The sequence below is a fragment of the Falco peregrinus genome, chromosome 5, assembly GCF_023634155.1.
Source record: "Falco peregrinus isolate bFalPer1 chromosome 5, bFalPer1.pri, whole genome shotgun sequence".
Taxonomy (NCBI): Eukaryota; Metazoa; Chordata; class Aves; order Falconiformes; family Falconidae; genus Falco; species Falco peregrinus.
This window is the reverse complement of record NC_073725.1, coordinates 6,327,371-6,342,822: the sequence shown is the minus strand read 5'-3', so window position 1 is coordinate 6,342,822 and position 15,452 is coordinate 6,327,371. Positions and strand designations below refer to the sequence as shown.

Sequence of the window (15,452 nt, the reverse complement as noted above, 5' to 3'; positions counted from 1 at the left end):
CAGAGGACATGACCAACTACACTACATCCCATGCAATGTGACTACAGAGCACATTTGGGAAGATTATTCATAGCATTTCGTACACTAAAATCTCTGATAAACATTACCGGCCAGCAGTTTGCTAGTAAAAACCGCAAGTGGAGCAAAGTTTGCTGCGTAAGTGTTTCCAGGGTGGGAGACTGAGCCTGTCCCAGTTTTTAAATCACCTCCTTGATAATTCTCTGAACATAAATAAGAGAAGTTGCACTAATGAACATCTGGAAGACAGTATATAACTCTCCCACCACTGAAAAGTGTCACTGGCCATATCTGACAGAAGAAACAACAAATGCTGTGAGCATTTCCTCAGACGGAACACAGCTTGTAGCAGTATTTCAAATATGCCTGTGATCTTAGAAGGAGCTCTGTAGGGGTATTCGTTAGTCCTGGTTTGGATATGGTTGACATTATGTGAAAGTAAGTGCTCTCCTGAGATTTCAGTGAAAGCCACGATGCCAGGGAAGCTGATCTCACAAGGCTTCCATCATCTCAGATGACAGAAGTTGCAGAAGATCAGTTAATTTTTGTCATTCTGAGCCAAAATCTCATCAGTAAAGTTCAGGAAATTTCAGGGGTATTAAATCCAAACACAAACTGTCACCTTCATTTGGAATGGAATCCTGAATTTGAGTGTGTACCCCCCTAAGTTTGAGGAGCCGAGTCCCCCCATTATTTCCCCAGTGCTGGGAAAACACTGTATTTCAACAATTATACTGATGTTACCATATCAGTACATTTCAACAATTATACTGATGTTAAAATAATCAATATTAACCTGAAAAAATACATATACATAAATTTTACTCGGATAGAAGTTGTGTTTTCTGGAAGTGACAGCCAGAAATTCTTCTGTGCTTGTTTCAGCTCTTCGACTGATAAATTGTGTGGCCTCTAGTGAGTCACTTCACTTTTCTCTCTCGGTTCAACAGTCTAAAATTATTTATCTCACAGGAATGCTATCATAATTAATAAACTGCTTCATTAGCTACTGCACAGTTTTCAGAAAATGCTTTTTAAGCCTGTCCATAACAAAGAGATTTATCACCATGAGAATTCTGCTTCCAGTTCTTGTGTCCTCAGTGGTTAAAATATGGAGCTGGTAAAGTGTGTAACGCCACCCCCGTTGCCCCAAAGCCCACGGTGTGTCACGAGAGGCACGTGTACATCCCAAGCAAAGCCCAGGTTTAGTGTGCAACAGCCTGAAGTGCAAAACAACTTCCATTATTCATGGCTCTTGCAAAAATCTTGGAAAGTGAAAGCTGTACATATTCCAAGCAAAAGACTGAAATGTATCTATGCGAAGCAGAACTTCCCTGTAACACAACCTTGGTTTTATTTTTATAATTTCCTTTTTCCCTGGCTTCGCTACCATAAGGACTTGCTTTTACTTGCAGCAGCTCCTACTGACACACAACCTCACACAAACAAAACCTTTTCTGGAAGGGACAGTTTGGCACCAAAGAAGTCGCCCTCACATATACGGATGCATCTAACTTAGGTTTCAAAACTTTACAATACACAAAAGTCCGCAGTTCATGCGCCGGGCTACACGACAGCTACAGCAAGCAAATATTAGGATTGTATTTCAATTATTGCTATGGTTACAAAATCAGGGTGGACACTGAAGGGAAAAGGAGAAAAAGAAACAAATCTACAAAGACGGTAATTCCTCTGAGGAAAGAGAGGGTGGTGGAGAAACAGAGGGACAGAGAAAGGGTGAGGGCTGGTGGGTGGGGGAGAAAGCGAGGTCATTTTAACACCCAGCTGAATCAAGGCAAACAAAATAATAAAAATCCAAGTTCTGCTAGGGAAATAGTGCCGATAAGATCACCGCGGGATAAAGTGACACAAAGAAAGAAAAATGCAAGGAATTGTTACAACTTGTGTCTGCAACAGGCAACGCAATTTGTATGCACTCGGGAGAAGCAAGATCAAATATTCAGCACGTATTTGCAGCAGCTATGAGTAACCGAACCGCCTTGCTTCTCTGTTGCACTTATTGAGCCACTGGCAGCCTAAGAAGAATTAGTTCCTACCCAGTCTAGTTCATAATCCACGATTTAGGCATGACGGGTACAAGGTCCTGTTTCAGTAAACAAAAAATATGATTAGCTTCACCCATCATGATAATACCTTAATCCACAGTAAGGCATACTGTCTGCAGGCAAAGCTACTGCCCGGGGAGGATTTTAAAGCGTAGATCAGGAACACACTGAAAGGTTGGCTTTGGGGACTTTAAAACATAAGCACAAATGTTACAGGAGATACAATTTCAGAACAGCGAGTTTTGTCAACAGTTGCAGAAGCACCGTGTTTTTTAACTATTTAGCAGTCCCTTCCCTGAAAACACTTCTCAGTTACCAATACAGGAAATTTTACCACAGCTGTTTTTTTTTTATATTGGAAGGCTTTGCTTTGCACATTATTTTTTTTTTTTTTTTATGTTGCTTTCATTGCTTTATTGTGAAGGACAAGATGAGCAATTGCTGTTGATAGCTCTGCAGAGATGTGACATATTTCTTTCTGCTCAGTAGTCCAGAACCCATGTGAAGAAAAGCCTTCTGGCCCCGAAGCAATGCATGCTGCTCTACTAAAGTGACTGCTTACCCAGCCAGCTTATAGGAAGACACGGACTTCAAGACATTTATTATATTTAACAAAATACCTTCAGTCATGAAGTGTTACGCAGCTAAACCTAGAGCTTCGGTGGCTCTGATCCTGCCCGGACTGCCTGCACCAGGCTCCTACCTGAAATCAGTATGGAAATCTTGCAAACCTGAGCCCAGCGCTGGTACCCAGTGGGTGGGATGTCCTTAAGGCCCCCCGCTGTCCCAGGGTACCACTGCTGTTAGGGCAGCATTCCTGTTTCTGCATCCAACGGCTGCTGCAACGGCAGAGCTGAGTACCAGACCCAGAGCTAGGGGTAGGAGCTTACTCCAGCCATTTCTCCCTTTGCACTAGTTGCACCATCACAGCTCACGGGCGCCAAAACACACATTATTTGTAACACAAGCAGCAGCAGAAGACTCCACCCAAACACAGACCCCAATCTGCACCCAAGCAAAGCTGACCACCTTGGTGGCCGAGCCTTTCCCACTTGTCTGACGTGCTGTGTTTCTGGCAAAACCGAGCAGTGCCTGTCCAACAGCCATACAACATGCACCCAGGTCCCTGCAGTCAGCCCTGTCTTTCTGCTGGGATGAAGAGCTGAGCGACGCTTGGGCCAGGATTTTCACAGCCACCAGTAGGATCTGGACCCTTCACTCCCATAAGCTGAATAAAATTTCTGATTTTTTAATAAATAAATCAAAATATATCTATATAAAAAAATAATTAAAAAATGAGTGCTGATGACAACTGGCTAACGGCAGTTTCTTTCACCTCTCTCTTCCTCCTTCGCCAAAGCTGTCCAGTGTTCTTAGGTAAATTATGAGGTTCAGTTAATGTGGATATTTTACCATTATAATTAGGAACATGCTCATTACTGGTTTATTACTTTTCTTTTCTGGTTACGTTGTCACTCTTACATCTGATAGACACTTTCAAATTCATTTTCTTATTATTACTGTTCAACCTAATAACGCATACAAGACAAAAACAATAGCCCACAACCCTGCATAGCTCTGATACGGAAATAATTTATTTTTTAAAGAACCATGCAGATTCTGTCAGGAAGGCAGGCATAGCCAAGTCACCCATATTACATTTTATTTAAATTTTATAAAACTACATACCCAGCAAGGGGCAGATGGAGAGGGTAAAAGAAAAAAATTAATAGGTCAAATGGAAAACCGTATTTTTAAGTTTGATTACTTTCGTTGCCAACCTGCTTTTTATACCTCCTTTCGGAGCTCATAAATCTCTACAGGTAAAGATCAATGCCTTGCAAAATTCAGATAAAGAGGCATCAGCTCCACCAAAAAGACCTGCTGTCACACAGCCTTCCAGTGGTTCAGTGCACACTATTTATCTTTCACTCCAGTAACCCACACGGTATTGCACTTCCGAGTTAGAAAACCTTGAATACTCTGAAACTGCAAAACCAAACTGCATGTAAGCAGGGCATTAAGGCAAAGGCACCACCAACAATTACGAGTTCATAATATTCTCAGCCTACTGAACCACATGTTAATATGCTACACATGCTGTTCTGCATATTTTTACCACGTACACTTAGAGCTATATGTTTTCTCCACTTTCCAATGCAATATATTTTAATACAAAATCAATGTGTGTTTTTGGTGGGCAGCATAAAGGTTTTATCCACTCAGCTCTGAATCTAAGAAGAAAGCAGTATTGATTTAGATGTTCACTCATTCATTTACTAGGACAGTTTTAAAGCATTAGGTGATAACCTGATTGAGAGGCACACTGTGAGGGAAACTTGAGATTGTTGTGATAAATTAAATCAGTTCCAGGATGTCATCTACAATACTTCAATATTTGAAGGAACATTCTCCTGAAAAAAAATTAAAGCAGGAAACAAGCACCTCGGGTGGCAGAGTGTGGCTTTCCATAAATGCCAGGTAATACAAGCTGATTAAAATTGTATAGATAAATAAATTGCTTATTATACAAACTTAACATTAATGCAACATATATTCTATATGCATCTGTAGATGTGTATATCAGACAATGCATGTATTTACCAGACTGGCTTTCATTTCCCACTACAAACTGATTATGAACCGATCAAGGGTGTCAAACTTTTCCCATCTGTCTGCTTTCTCTAAAAGACTTGGCGTCACACAGCATCCCTACAGATATTATTTATTCCTATTGATTCTACAGAAGCAAATTAAGTCACCCATGTCACCAAATATTGTTAGGACTGCTGCATACCAAATCATGCTTGCATTGCTCATGTACATACTTTCATGAGGCCAGAATGATTTGGTCTCACATCTAGAGAAGCCTGTCCTGCATTCTCTCATGTAGGCACAAATAAAATGCTGATCCACCTGCCATGGCTGATGAATCAGACCTGAAGTCCCCCAAACTTCTCCAGTTACCGCAGGCATTAGCTACAAGCAGCTTAGACAACCGTCTAGTGTTCAAGACATATAGTCTTCACAGAATGGGGCCAGCCAAAGAGAAAATAAGCAGTGCTGGATGCACCAGCAGTAACAGCATTAGCAGAATCCAGTGAAATCTGAAATTCCTTCCTAATGCAGGATGCAATCCAGAAAGCTACTAAGCACCCTCACTTTCAGCTTTCTAAAAAAAGTCAACAGAGTATGTGAAGTCTCACGCTTTGAGCACGAAGTAAAGTGAAATAGTAAATAAGAACAAACACGCCTGTAATACAGATGATCCTGATTTAAAATTCATGAGCTTACGCATAAGAAATAATTTTTCTCTGAATATTTCCTACATTTCTTCCGCTTCGTCTTCAGGCAGAGTATTGTTGATAGCTTCGTATTCCTCAAAGCAGTGGCTAAACGAAGAGGCCTTTTGCATTACACGTGTGCTCACATAGAAACAAAGTATAAAACTAGAATATAGAATATTAAAAAAACGACAACACTTGTATTTCAAAAGAAGAAAGGTTCTGGAGCTCTGAATGATGCCTTTTACTCCTAAGAGTTAACGCGTGTGGATTTTTTTCCACCTCTGGAGAGGGGCAGAAAGCCCCTGAGCAGCAAAGGCGCTGCTCGTTCCCCACACTGTGCTTTGGAACCAACAGCAATTTCTGTCTGAAAGAACCATGCCTTCACGCGTTAGGTTTAGGGACAAAACCTGCTTATCCAGATTAAAAAGTAATTTGTGTTGATGTACAGTTTCAGCCATTAAAGCAAAGAATTCTCACCATATGCACCAATAATTTAATCTTGTTCTTAAGTAGCCTCACACTTCCAGTAAAAAAAAGGCAGGGGGTGCAGGGGGAGCATAAACTCCAGAACCTTTAGCCCCCAAAACAGATGCCAGTTTTAGATTTATTCAGCCAAGGAGTATTTAGCTTGGCTCATCTATGCTTGCGTTGAAAAAAACACTTGCCTATTCCAAAAAGTTTTTAACAAGCTCTGCTGCAGATGCTGTTGCCATTTGGCATGTCACCGTCACTGTGTGGTACGGCAGAGAGAGAACCCTTGACCACAGGTTTTCCTTGGCTGGGGAAGCCAGCGTTTTTGGCGATCGCTTTTCTTCTGGCCAACTGGCTGCATGTTTACAGAGTGTGGTTTCAGACGGGGTGTTAACAGAGGTTGGGTTAACAGCCTAACCCAGACCAACAGTGAGGCGAAGGCATGACCTATCCAGTCTAAGAAAACAGGGATAGAATAAACTTGTATACGTTGTTGCTCTTAATCCAGAATCTCTTGCACGCACCATACCTATAGACAAGATGATATTTTTCTTTGCCTCAGGATAGATGACAACAACTTTAAAAGCTGTACCAGCCATGCAAAGTAGAAATATATAAAAACATGTGGTTGCTTAATCTTCGTCGGCTTGATTTCATTCTCTCACTTATGACAATTTTACTTTGGCGAAATGCCACTGAAAGAAGTTCAGTGAAGTTACTCCTGTTTTCCACTAGGATGAGCTATCTGGAGAGGATAAAAATCCTACAGAGTTAAACTCCTATCCTTGTATTTCCACTAGCCAGCAAATGGCAGTTCTGAAACTGAAAAAGCCTAAGTGTTTCTACATTGATGAACTTGGTTCCAGGGGTTATTAGTGCCAAATGCCTTCATGACAGTGCATATAAAGCTGGGGAAAACTCACAAATGCCCACTTATAGTTTAGCTTACCTACATTAATCCTACACCAGTACATACGCCCGAGAAGCCTTGACTTTGTACATACAACAAGACATACAACAACTTTAAAAAACACTAAGACATTTCACTTGTATAAACACAATATTTTTGTCCAAATTCTGACTCTTCTTTTTAATGCAACACCTCTGTTGCACTCAAGCAAAAGAAAATATCTCAGTTTTATATACATTGTTTGGTCTGCTTTTCTAACACTGCCATTACTCTGACAGACCATGCACCTCTCTGGAAAAAACAAAGACTATGTACACTCCACTGCTTTTTACTTCACTCTTTGTTAACTGTTAATTTTCTTCAAGCCAAGTTGTGGAGCACAGGCACCATCAGAGAACTAGCCGGACCATCTGCTTAAATTCCATTAATCTGCACCAAAAGTCTTATTTAACACAGTACGAATCAGATAACCCACCCTTCACTTCAGTTCCTTCTCACGAAGAGTTCAGCTAGGACTAGGAGCATGTTGAAAGTTCATAGACACAAAGGCAATTTACTGCAGCATATTAAAAAAGAGTATAACATATGACTAAGAATGAAGTAAGCAGTGTCTGGCTACATCCCCCACTGTCTGGGTAACCAGTATGCAAGAGCAATATAAGAAAAGAAAAGATTTTGTAAAAAAAAATTCTCTTTTTACCATTTTGGCTTCTGAATGCATTGGGGGGACTTGAGGTGAAGCACACGGGTTATTGAGGTTCGGTCCCTGCATCCCCATGATGTTAGAGTTCATTGACATTTGTCGCTCCATCTTATAAAACAAAAAGAAAAGCAAAAAAGAAAAAAAAAAGCTTTGAAAACATCTGGAGACATTTGCAAGAATTTACGCTCAGTTTCTATTTAAATGGACTCAGCTTTATTTCTTCAAGTCATGACTGGAAAAATAACAATCTGTGTCGTGAATTGCATGTGTGTATGCACACAGGCGTGTGTTTCATCAGAATCGGCCCTGAAAACTCACAGCCAATTATACAGAAAAAGGGTTCTTTACTAAACAAATGTACCAGCCACCCAGGTTTGTACTTTTTTGTAATGATTTTCTCCCTTCCAGTATAACAACACTCGGAGTTAAGTGGTTTTAAAAGCATCACTGTATAAAGTCGTAGCTTCCCCTGTCAGTGCAGCCCAACTTAGCTTGTTAAAAACATAAATAAAAATCTATAATCTTGAGTATATGGAAAACAAGTTGGCTCTTTTTCCTTCACTCAAACCGCTCAGCTAAGAAGAGTTTTCCGTACGTCTTGTAAAGGAAGCTTTCATGTACTGCTGAGATAGCAAAACACAAAGCAGAACTCTTCCCGGCTACTCAGAGCCCTTTCTGCAAGCTAATCTCACTAGGCTGGGGGGGTGGGGATATGATTTCCAAGACAAACTAATGGCAGTAAGGCCTAGGTGAAATAATTTCCTGGAGTGCCTTCCCCGAAAAGAGGCAAGCCCTGTTACCCTGCTAATTGGTAGGGGTGGTAAGTAGGGTTATGGTGCCGCTTTCGCGAGAGCTGCTCATCCTGCCTTGCTTTGGGCCATCCCTTGAATCGTTAGCTCATACAAGGAAGAAGCTTTTGGATCCCCCTGAGCAGTTCCGAGGAGGGGAGCTAGTTTTTGTGCTCTGTGGTGAGGTATTGACTCCTACCCTCCAGGATCCCAGCAAGAATGGATGGGTGCTGGGCCTGGGGGAGAGGACAAGAGGCCACTGCTCACTGGCAGGCAGAAGCTGCCTCTGCCAGGGACCCTCACCCTTCCCATGGGGCAGGATCAGCTCCCACTGCCACCTCCTCTGCAGACCTTTCAGGAGGGCTGTGGGGCAGGAGCTGGAGCCAGGGCAGCCAGCGCTGCCAGGGTCTGTCTCGCTTTCATGCTCACACACCTCTGGGACCCTCAGACTGAGCACCCTGCTTGTCTGCAAGCAGAGCTGCCCAAAGGGCTCCCCCGCAGCAACCCAAAGCCCCTGAGCTTACAGTGAAGCAGGATGTTAGCTCCGTTTCAGGTCCCTTAGGAATCATGCTGGGAAAAAAATTGCCCACAGTGACATATGTTATTTTCATTGAACTTCCTGGTTCATATTCCAGGAGAGCCTTATTGACGAGTTATGAATTAATAACTTATTAATGACTGCTCAAAAAGCAGCCAACCCTGAATCTTTGTAGCCCGGTGGAGTGTCCTCCTTGCTCCAGCAAAGCCAGAACAAGCAGTGCTTTCCTCCCTCCCATGGTCAATTGCTCTCAGGTCGTCTTCCAAACCAAGCACCATGGAACGAAACAGAAACTTCTCCTTTCCCAATCCCCATTCCCCCGTGCTATCCTTACTCATCTCCACCCCTCATCTGCCTGAACCTTTTATATTGAAAGGGTAGTTAAGATAATTCAAAAATTTGAAGATACAATTGCAAAGCACCCCTTGGTCTCCCAGAAGATGGGAAATATTCCCACCTCTGCAGAAATGAGTGTAAGATGAGCGGCAATCATGAGTGAATTCTGTTTAAGTGCAAGTTACCGGGCCAGAAAAGTAAGTTACATTTCTTTCTTGTTAGCTGGTTATCTCCCACAAACAAGAGGATTACTTGGAGTTCACTGGCATAACTTATGTACATAGCTTTTCCAGTTTTGTCTGACTTCAGAAAAATCTTTTTGTTCCAGCGCAGACATACTGATCTCACCTACAAGACTAAGTGTGAGAACCAGAAACTGTAGTCTCATGTAAACCATTTCTAACCACTCTCATACTAATTAACATGCCATTAATTGCACCAGAAATGCTCCTGTGTAAGATGAAGCAGTGAAAGAAGTCCAGCTTCCTTAACTCGTTACACTTTGACGGTTTAGAAAATTCAGCACACTTTCACCTCTGCATAGGCTGAATCGAGCGAAAAACCAACCTTCCTCCCCCACGAAAAACCCAAACCAGAAAACTTACAGGCATGAGTACAGCAGAAGATCCAGGCATGGTAGGGTTGGGCAGGGTGCCAGGCATAGAGGCAGGCATAGGCTGTCTTTGTCGGTTGTGTAGATGCAGTAGTGAGGACAGAGAACCTGGGACAGGCCTAGGAGAAAAGGAAAGAAAGGTGTCATGGGCTATGGAGACCAAAACAAGCCTTACCGTGCCAGCCATTGCTATGCACAGGCAACTCTAGACAAGCAGGCACAGATAAGCCAATCCAGCATTTGTCCTCTCCTGCATAAATGAGTAGAACAGAAAGATTTCCAGAAAGAGATGAATCACCTTCCCTCTGCCATTTATCAGTTAAAGCACCAGGATAGTTGATCTGACAGAGCATGAATGTAATACTAACAGCCATCTCAGTCTATGCACCTCTGCATCTTACAGTGGCCAGCAAAAGGTTTCTACAGACAAAGCAGGAAAATCTCCTGGCATGCTGCACCAGTGCATTGCTGTAAATTCAGCCCTCAGGAACAAAAATATCTGGATAATAGTTTTGCAGACTATGACAGAAAATGTGACACTTAAAATTAATGTTGAAATTTTATCACCTGTAAATAAACTACTTTAAAATGAGTAATTCATCTCACTCTTGATATTCCTGCCTGGGAAACTGTTCCAAAGCGATTCCTGATTTTACAAGTTAGCATGTCACCAGGGCACAGAAAATGGAAAAAAAAAGAAAGAAAATTAGCCAAATTACATTCAGATTAAGTAGGTTGTAAAGGCAAAAAGTACGGACTATAAAAAGGCAGAGTGAGTTATTTTGGCAAAATGAGTTCAAAAGATTTAGAAGGATTTTTCTAAGTACAGCACAGGGAAAAGAGTGCATGTGAGAAAGCAGGCCCACTCACAAAGGAGAAGAATCATAAAATAAATGGATTAAACAAAGCTGGGACTGCTCTTTGAAAATAGCCTTTAAGAGTGTGGTCTTGGGAGTTAGTTAAATTAATCAGCTTCTTTTGGTTTGGTTTGGTTTGGTTTGTTTTGAAGAAGGTATGAGTTGCTTGAAGTTTGGGGTAAATACAACTTGTTACCATTTCAAAAAGCATGAAAATAAGAAAGCTTCCACATACAGTATCTCAACAAACATTGCTAGTACAAGTTAGTACTTTAAATTCTCACAGAGCAGGATGCTCTCTAGTATAGTATGTGGTTTACATTGTTTATTAGTCAGAAGAGATACCCCTAAAGTTATGAGAAGGACCGGAGAGAAGGGGCCATAGTCTGGGAGCTTGAATGGCCTCTGCAGGGGGGAGCATGGAAAGACGTTTGGAGCCTCTAAACATCAGGGTCGATTCTCAGCCTTGGCGGACGCACACTTTGATTCGGTGATGAATCCACAACTAGCCATAAAAGCCTCGAAATCGCGCTGGTCCAGTCAGGGAAGTAGAGTCATAACCTGAGAGCTGCAAGGGGGAAGACAGCCACTTCTTCCGTGTGGTCTGAACCACGTCACACCAAATGATGGGGCTTTATTTCTTGCCCCTCCAACCGTAAGTGATACTGGCAATCATGAACACATACACACCTCCTCTACCTTCAGCTGTCAGTTCCATTTATCTAACAGCAAGCAAAGAGGCCAACAGCTGTGAGCAATGGAATTCACAGACATCCCATATGGAGGACACCACATCCAGGTTCCCAAAGTGGAGGTGCTTGTTTCACGGCAAGCCCAACTTCTTCTAACCTACAAGTCTCATCCTCCTCTGCCCAGCACTCAAACCACTTAATCCCCTCTTCCCTAAAACTCCCCAGTACTCCCCATCCTTAGACCTTCAGTCCTTCCATCCTCCTCTCTTCAAGCCCGTTCCCCCCAGAAACATTTCTGTCCCAACAAATGCCACCTCAAAATCCTTGCCCTGCCTACCCCCTCGTACCCAGACACCCCTGCTACTCCCATCCCTCTGCCCTCAGCTGCCTTCTTCTCTTTAGCAGCTGCACACAACTGAACCCATCCTTTTGTCTTGGTTCTCCATGGAGAGAAAAGGGCTGTGTTTTGAAGGATGTTTTTAAAATCCTCCTCGACACATACAGTCCTCATTCAGAAGGGGGAGAAAAAAACCAAAACAACAAATGTATCTCAGACACAGACAAGAAGCTCTTCCTATGCCTCCCTGGCTATCTGCTGATGGAGTAATATGATGTACTTTACATCTCCACACCCCCCCAAAGAAACTCAAGACAATGTCTCCCAAATACATGGTGTACCATTGTGAGAGGGTGCAAGGAGTTCTGTGAGGGAGCATGAATCAGCTTCTGGGATAGGGGACTCTATGGTCAGCTCAGCACAAGGCTGCACCTGGGGAGCTCTGGAGGTGCTGTAAGTGGAATGGATGTAGGGCTGGAAAAATGAGCTCAGAAAACATACTTACAGTACACGGTCCCTGACCCATCCTACTCTCCACCTAAAACACAGCTGCTCCATGTACCGGCACTCGTCCACACAAGAGGACTGACAAGTCATTAGGGCAGGGTCAAAACAGCATGAAAAGCAAGATTCGGTGACCCTTTGAAAATAAAAAAGTGAGGAGGTACCAGGCAGGATGTGAGGAAGGGAATTATCTCGGTTTCGTTTCCAGAGGCTGTGGTGACCCCCACAAGCAGATTCCACTCCCCACCAGCCCATCCTCACTGCAGCTACAGCCCTGCAAAGCAACAGACAAGTTCAAACGGATCTTCCCTGTTTCATACTGGAAAGTCCTTGTGACGGTTGCCTGACAGAAGGGCCGAGACCCCCGTGCTGGGGCAGCTGAGGAGCAGAAGAGAGTGTGCTACGGTCCCTGCTGGGGGTGCACCCTGGGTCCCCTCCCAGGAAAGCAGGCAGAGAAGAGTGGGCAGGAAAGGAGAAAGCACTGGTGCACTCACGCCTGTCCTGGGACAAGACTGAGGTGTGCACCCACCCACCCGCCTGCTGGGGCCCTGAAGCCCTCTGGGCCCACCAGCTCAGACACAGCCTACGGGAACTGTGCTGGCTAACAGGAGCAATGCACTCAATAAAAACATCACCTGAGTTTTCACTGGGACCAAAGTAAAACAAGTACCATGACAACAGCCCCCACCGACCTTTTATTCATTCTGAGACTGTCCCACATACAGACCCTTTGTACAATTCACCAGTTTCATAATAAGCTTAGGTGTTAGGCTGTTTGACAGAAACTTATTCTGGCCTGACCTATGCAATTTCTGCAAGTGATTCTCAAGGGACTACATGGTTTGACTTTTGTTTATATGTCCCAGAGCCAAAAAAATTTCCAAAATTGCTTTAATGAGTTTGGGAATATGGGACTTGGGCAAAAGGGAATTATTGGTATTTATTAAAATGGCAAAGAAGCCTCCTTGTTGTCCCCGGTTTCACCTTTAATGCTGCTTCATTTTGGGGCTCTGCATGTGCTTGACACTTGGCTAGAGGAAAAAAAATCCTCAGCACTTCAGGTATTTTTTCTTGCTACGCTCCTGCTAGTCCGTTCCCAAGTGTGTTTTTGCAAAGAGGTGCAGAGCAGTCAGAGAAACCTTGCGCTTCAAGGTTGACCCTCTGTTGAAAAGTCTGCACCGCTCCTGCCACCAATAAAAGTGCTACATAATGCACACCAGATTCCGCTCCCCATCGGGGAAGCTGACATTGGCCAGTACTCATGGATACTTCTATTGCTTCCACATTGAATACAGGTCATCAATTAGCCCGTGCTCGTGCGCACTCACTTGTGCAGAGCTCGGGGAACGTGTATGGCACAGAACCGTACAGGCTGAGATACTCAATTTGTCTAAGACATTTATTCTCCTTCCAAGGACAACACAATCTCTTTTGTTGTTGCTTTCTATCCTGCAGCAAAGAAAGTCAGTGAGAGTTTATAATTGTTATTTTTAATGTTGGACACGTCAACTCTGCTCCTCTCTTTGTAAATGCTGAGGAGGTGCTGCCTGCAGCCTGTCAGTCAATATTGCTGACTGAGGGATTTTAATTCCTTGGCACCTGTGTTGCTAAATGAATAGGGTTGTTGGGCAAACAGCCCAAAAATGAAGGACAGATAAGATAGAGAACTGGCAGGTGCTCAACCTCACTGAAAATCTGGCCATCCCTAGGGTTTTTCCCCAGTTTTAGAATTTTCACTGTGTTCCAGCAGGAGCCCACTGTTGGGCAGGATGGGGTCTCAGTCAGCACTGGTACACTATCCCTTTGGGTGTGCGTGGCCTGGATGGGTAGGGTTACAGTGGCTTAGTGAACTACCACGTGTTAGCCAAGCTGCTGTAACTGAGCACGTTGGCTCCCCTCCCTCTGCACGGTCGTGCTAACACCATGAGTCATCCTCACTAACATTTAAACAGATGGGCGGAACCCCGCTAAGCTGTGGTGACTCGACCATGTTCCATCATATGACTCTGTCCAACGATTAAAGATAACTCCACTAATGTAATCAAATATCTATGATACGTATTTTGCTATGGGCTTTCTTGATTAATACCAAATATTCTGTCTGCTATGATGCAACACCTATATGACCCAGTCTTCTAGATTGTCTGATGACTAAATACTACATTCACCTATTAAAAGACTAGGGTTCTCTTAATTGGTAGTCTTCAAGAACAGTTTCTGCAGATGACTATTAGCTGCTGAGGTCTCAGGAGACTGGGTTCATACTCACTTAGATCATTTGGGGCTGCGTGCGGAAGGACTGACGCTATTTAAAGCACCACTGCAGCAAGTTTTCTATTATGGTAAAGCACTGCGGGTCAGTGGGTCTTACCATGACCTCTCTCCTGCTCCTTACTCTCCTGCATGTAGCATTCATGCAAAGTCAGCAACAATACCTACAGCACAACCGAGTTTCTTCTACTTAGTTATCCCTGGTGTGGAAAAAGTAAAGCTGTAAGTATACGGAGTTGCACTGGAGCAAAGGAACTCATCTCTTGACTTTCTATGGCCTCCAGACCCAACCAGCTCACACAGGAGCAACCCACAGGTGGCTGGCTGTGGTGGCAATTTGCCATGTTGGGTCAGCACTGGCTCAGGGATTTCTGCACCACACTCCAGTTACGCAACACAGACTTGCCCAGACTTTCATCATTTTTATATATATATGCATGTATATATATGTATGTACACACACACATATATATATATTTATTTATTCAAACACTGCCTAGAAGCCTTGGTTTAAAAACTACGGATGAGGTCCTGCCCCAAAAAGCTTATAGACCAAGGATAAAATGAGGGAGAGCAAGTGGAAGCAACAGGGAGACACAGGTGAATAAGGCAGCAATGACACTGTTAGGATCAATGTAATAAGGAGCAACCACTGCATACCAGCAGCCAGGATCTTTTCAAGGTATGGCAGTATGTGCATGTGGTTTAGGTGGCTTTCAGGCTGAAGCACCCAAGTAGACCACCATGCCAAGAACGAGCGCAGTCGGCAACAGCCTACCTTCTGAATGTCTGATGGACAACCAGGTATTGTCACAATTGAAGTTTTCATTGCTAAAAAGTTCACTGGAGCACGTAGTGCTACAGACCAGCTGCAGACCCATTCCACAGAAGCTACTGAGGCCACAGTATGACCCAAGTGCTGGCCTGGGCCTTCAGTATTTCAAAAATCCAGTCAGAGAGGAAAGATTTGGAAAGGATGTTCTAAGCTGAGAAAAGTGTACTGACTGGAGAGGCTGCCTCACTTACTGCTGGTCGGCTGTTGTTTGATCCACAGTGCCATT

The 15,452-nt window shown here is 43.5% G+C and overlaps 1 protein-coding gene across 1 annotated transcript in view; it reads right to left on the bottom strand.

Annotated features, from left to right (window-relative positions):
• Positions 1 to 15,452, bottom strand: part of CREB5 (cAMP responsive element binding protein 5) — a 217,172-nt gene that overhangs the window by 61,867 nt on the left and 139,853 nt on the right. The window contains exons 5-6 of the mRNA XM_055806670.1: positions 9,723 to 9,849; positions 7,453 to 7,563 (exon numbers count right to left, since the gene is read on the bottom strand). Of these exons, the coding sequence (XP_055662645.1) occupies positions 7,453 to 7,563; positions 9,723 to 9,849 (238 nt within the window). The remainder of the gene's footprint in view (positions 1 to 7,452; positions 7,564 to 9,722; positions 9,850 to 15,452) is intronic.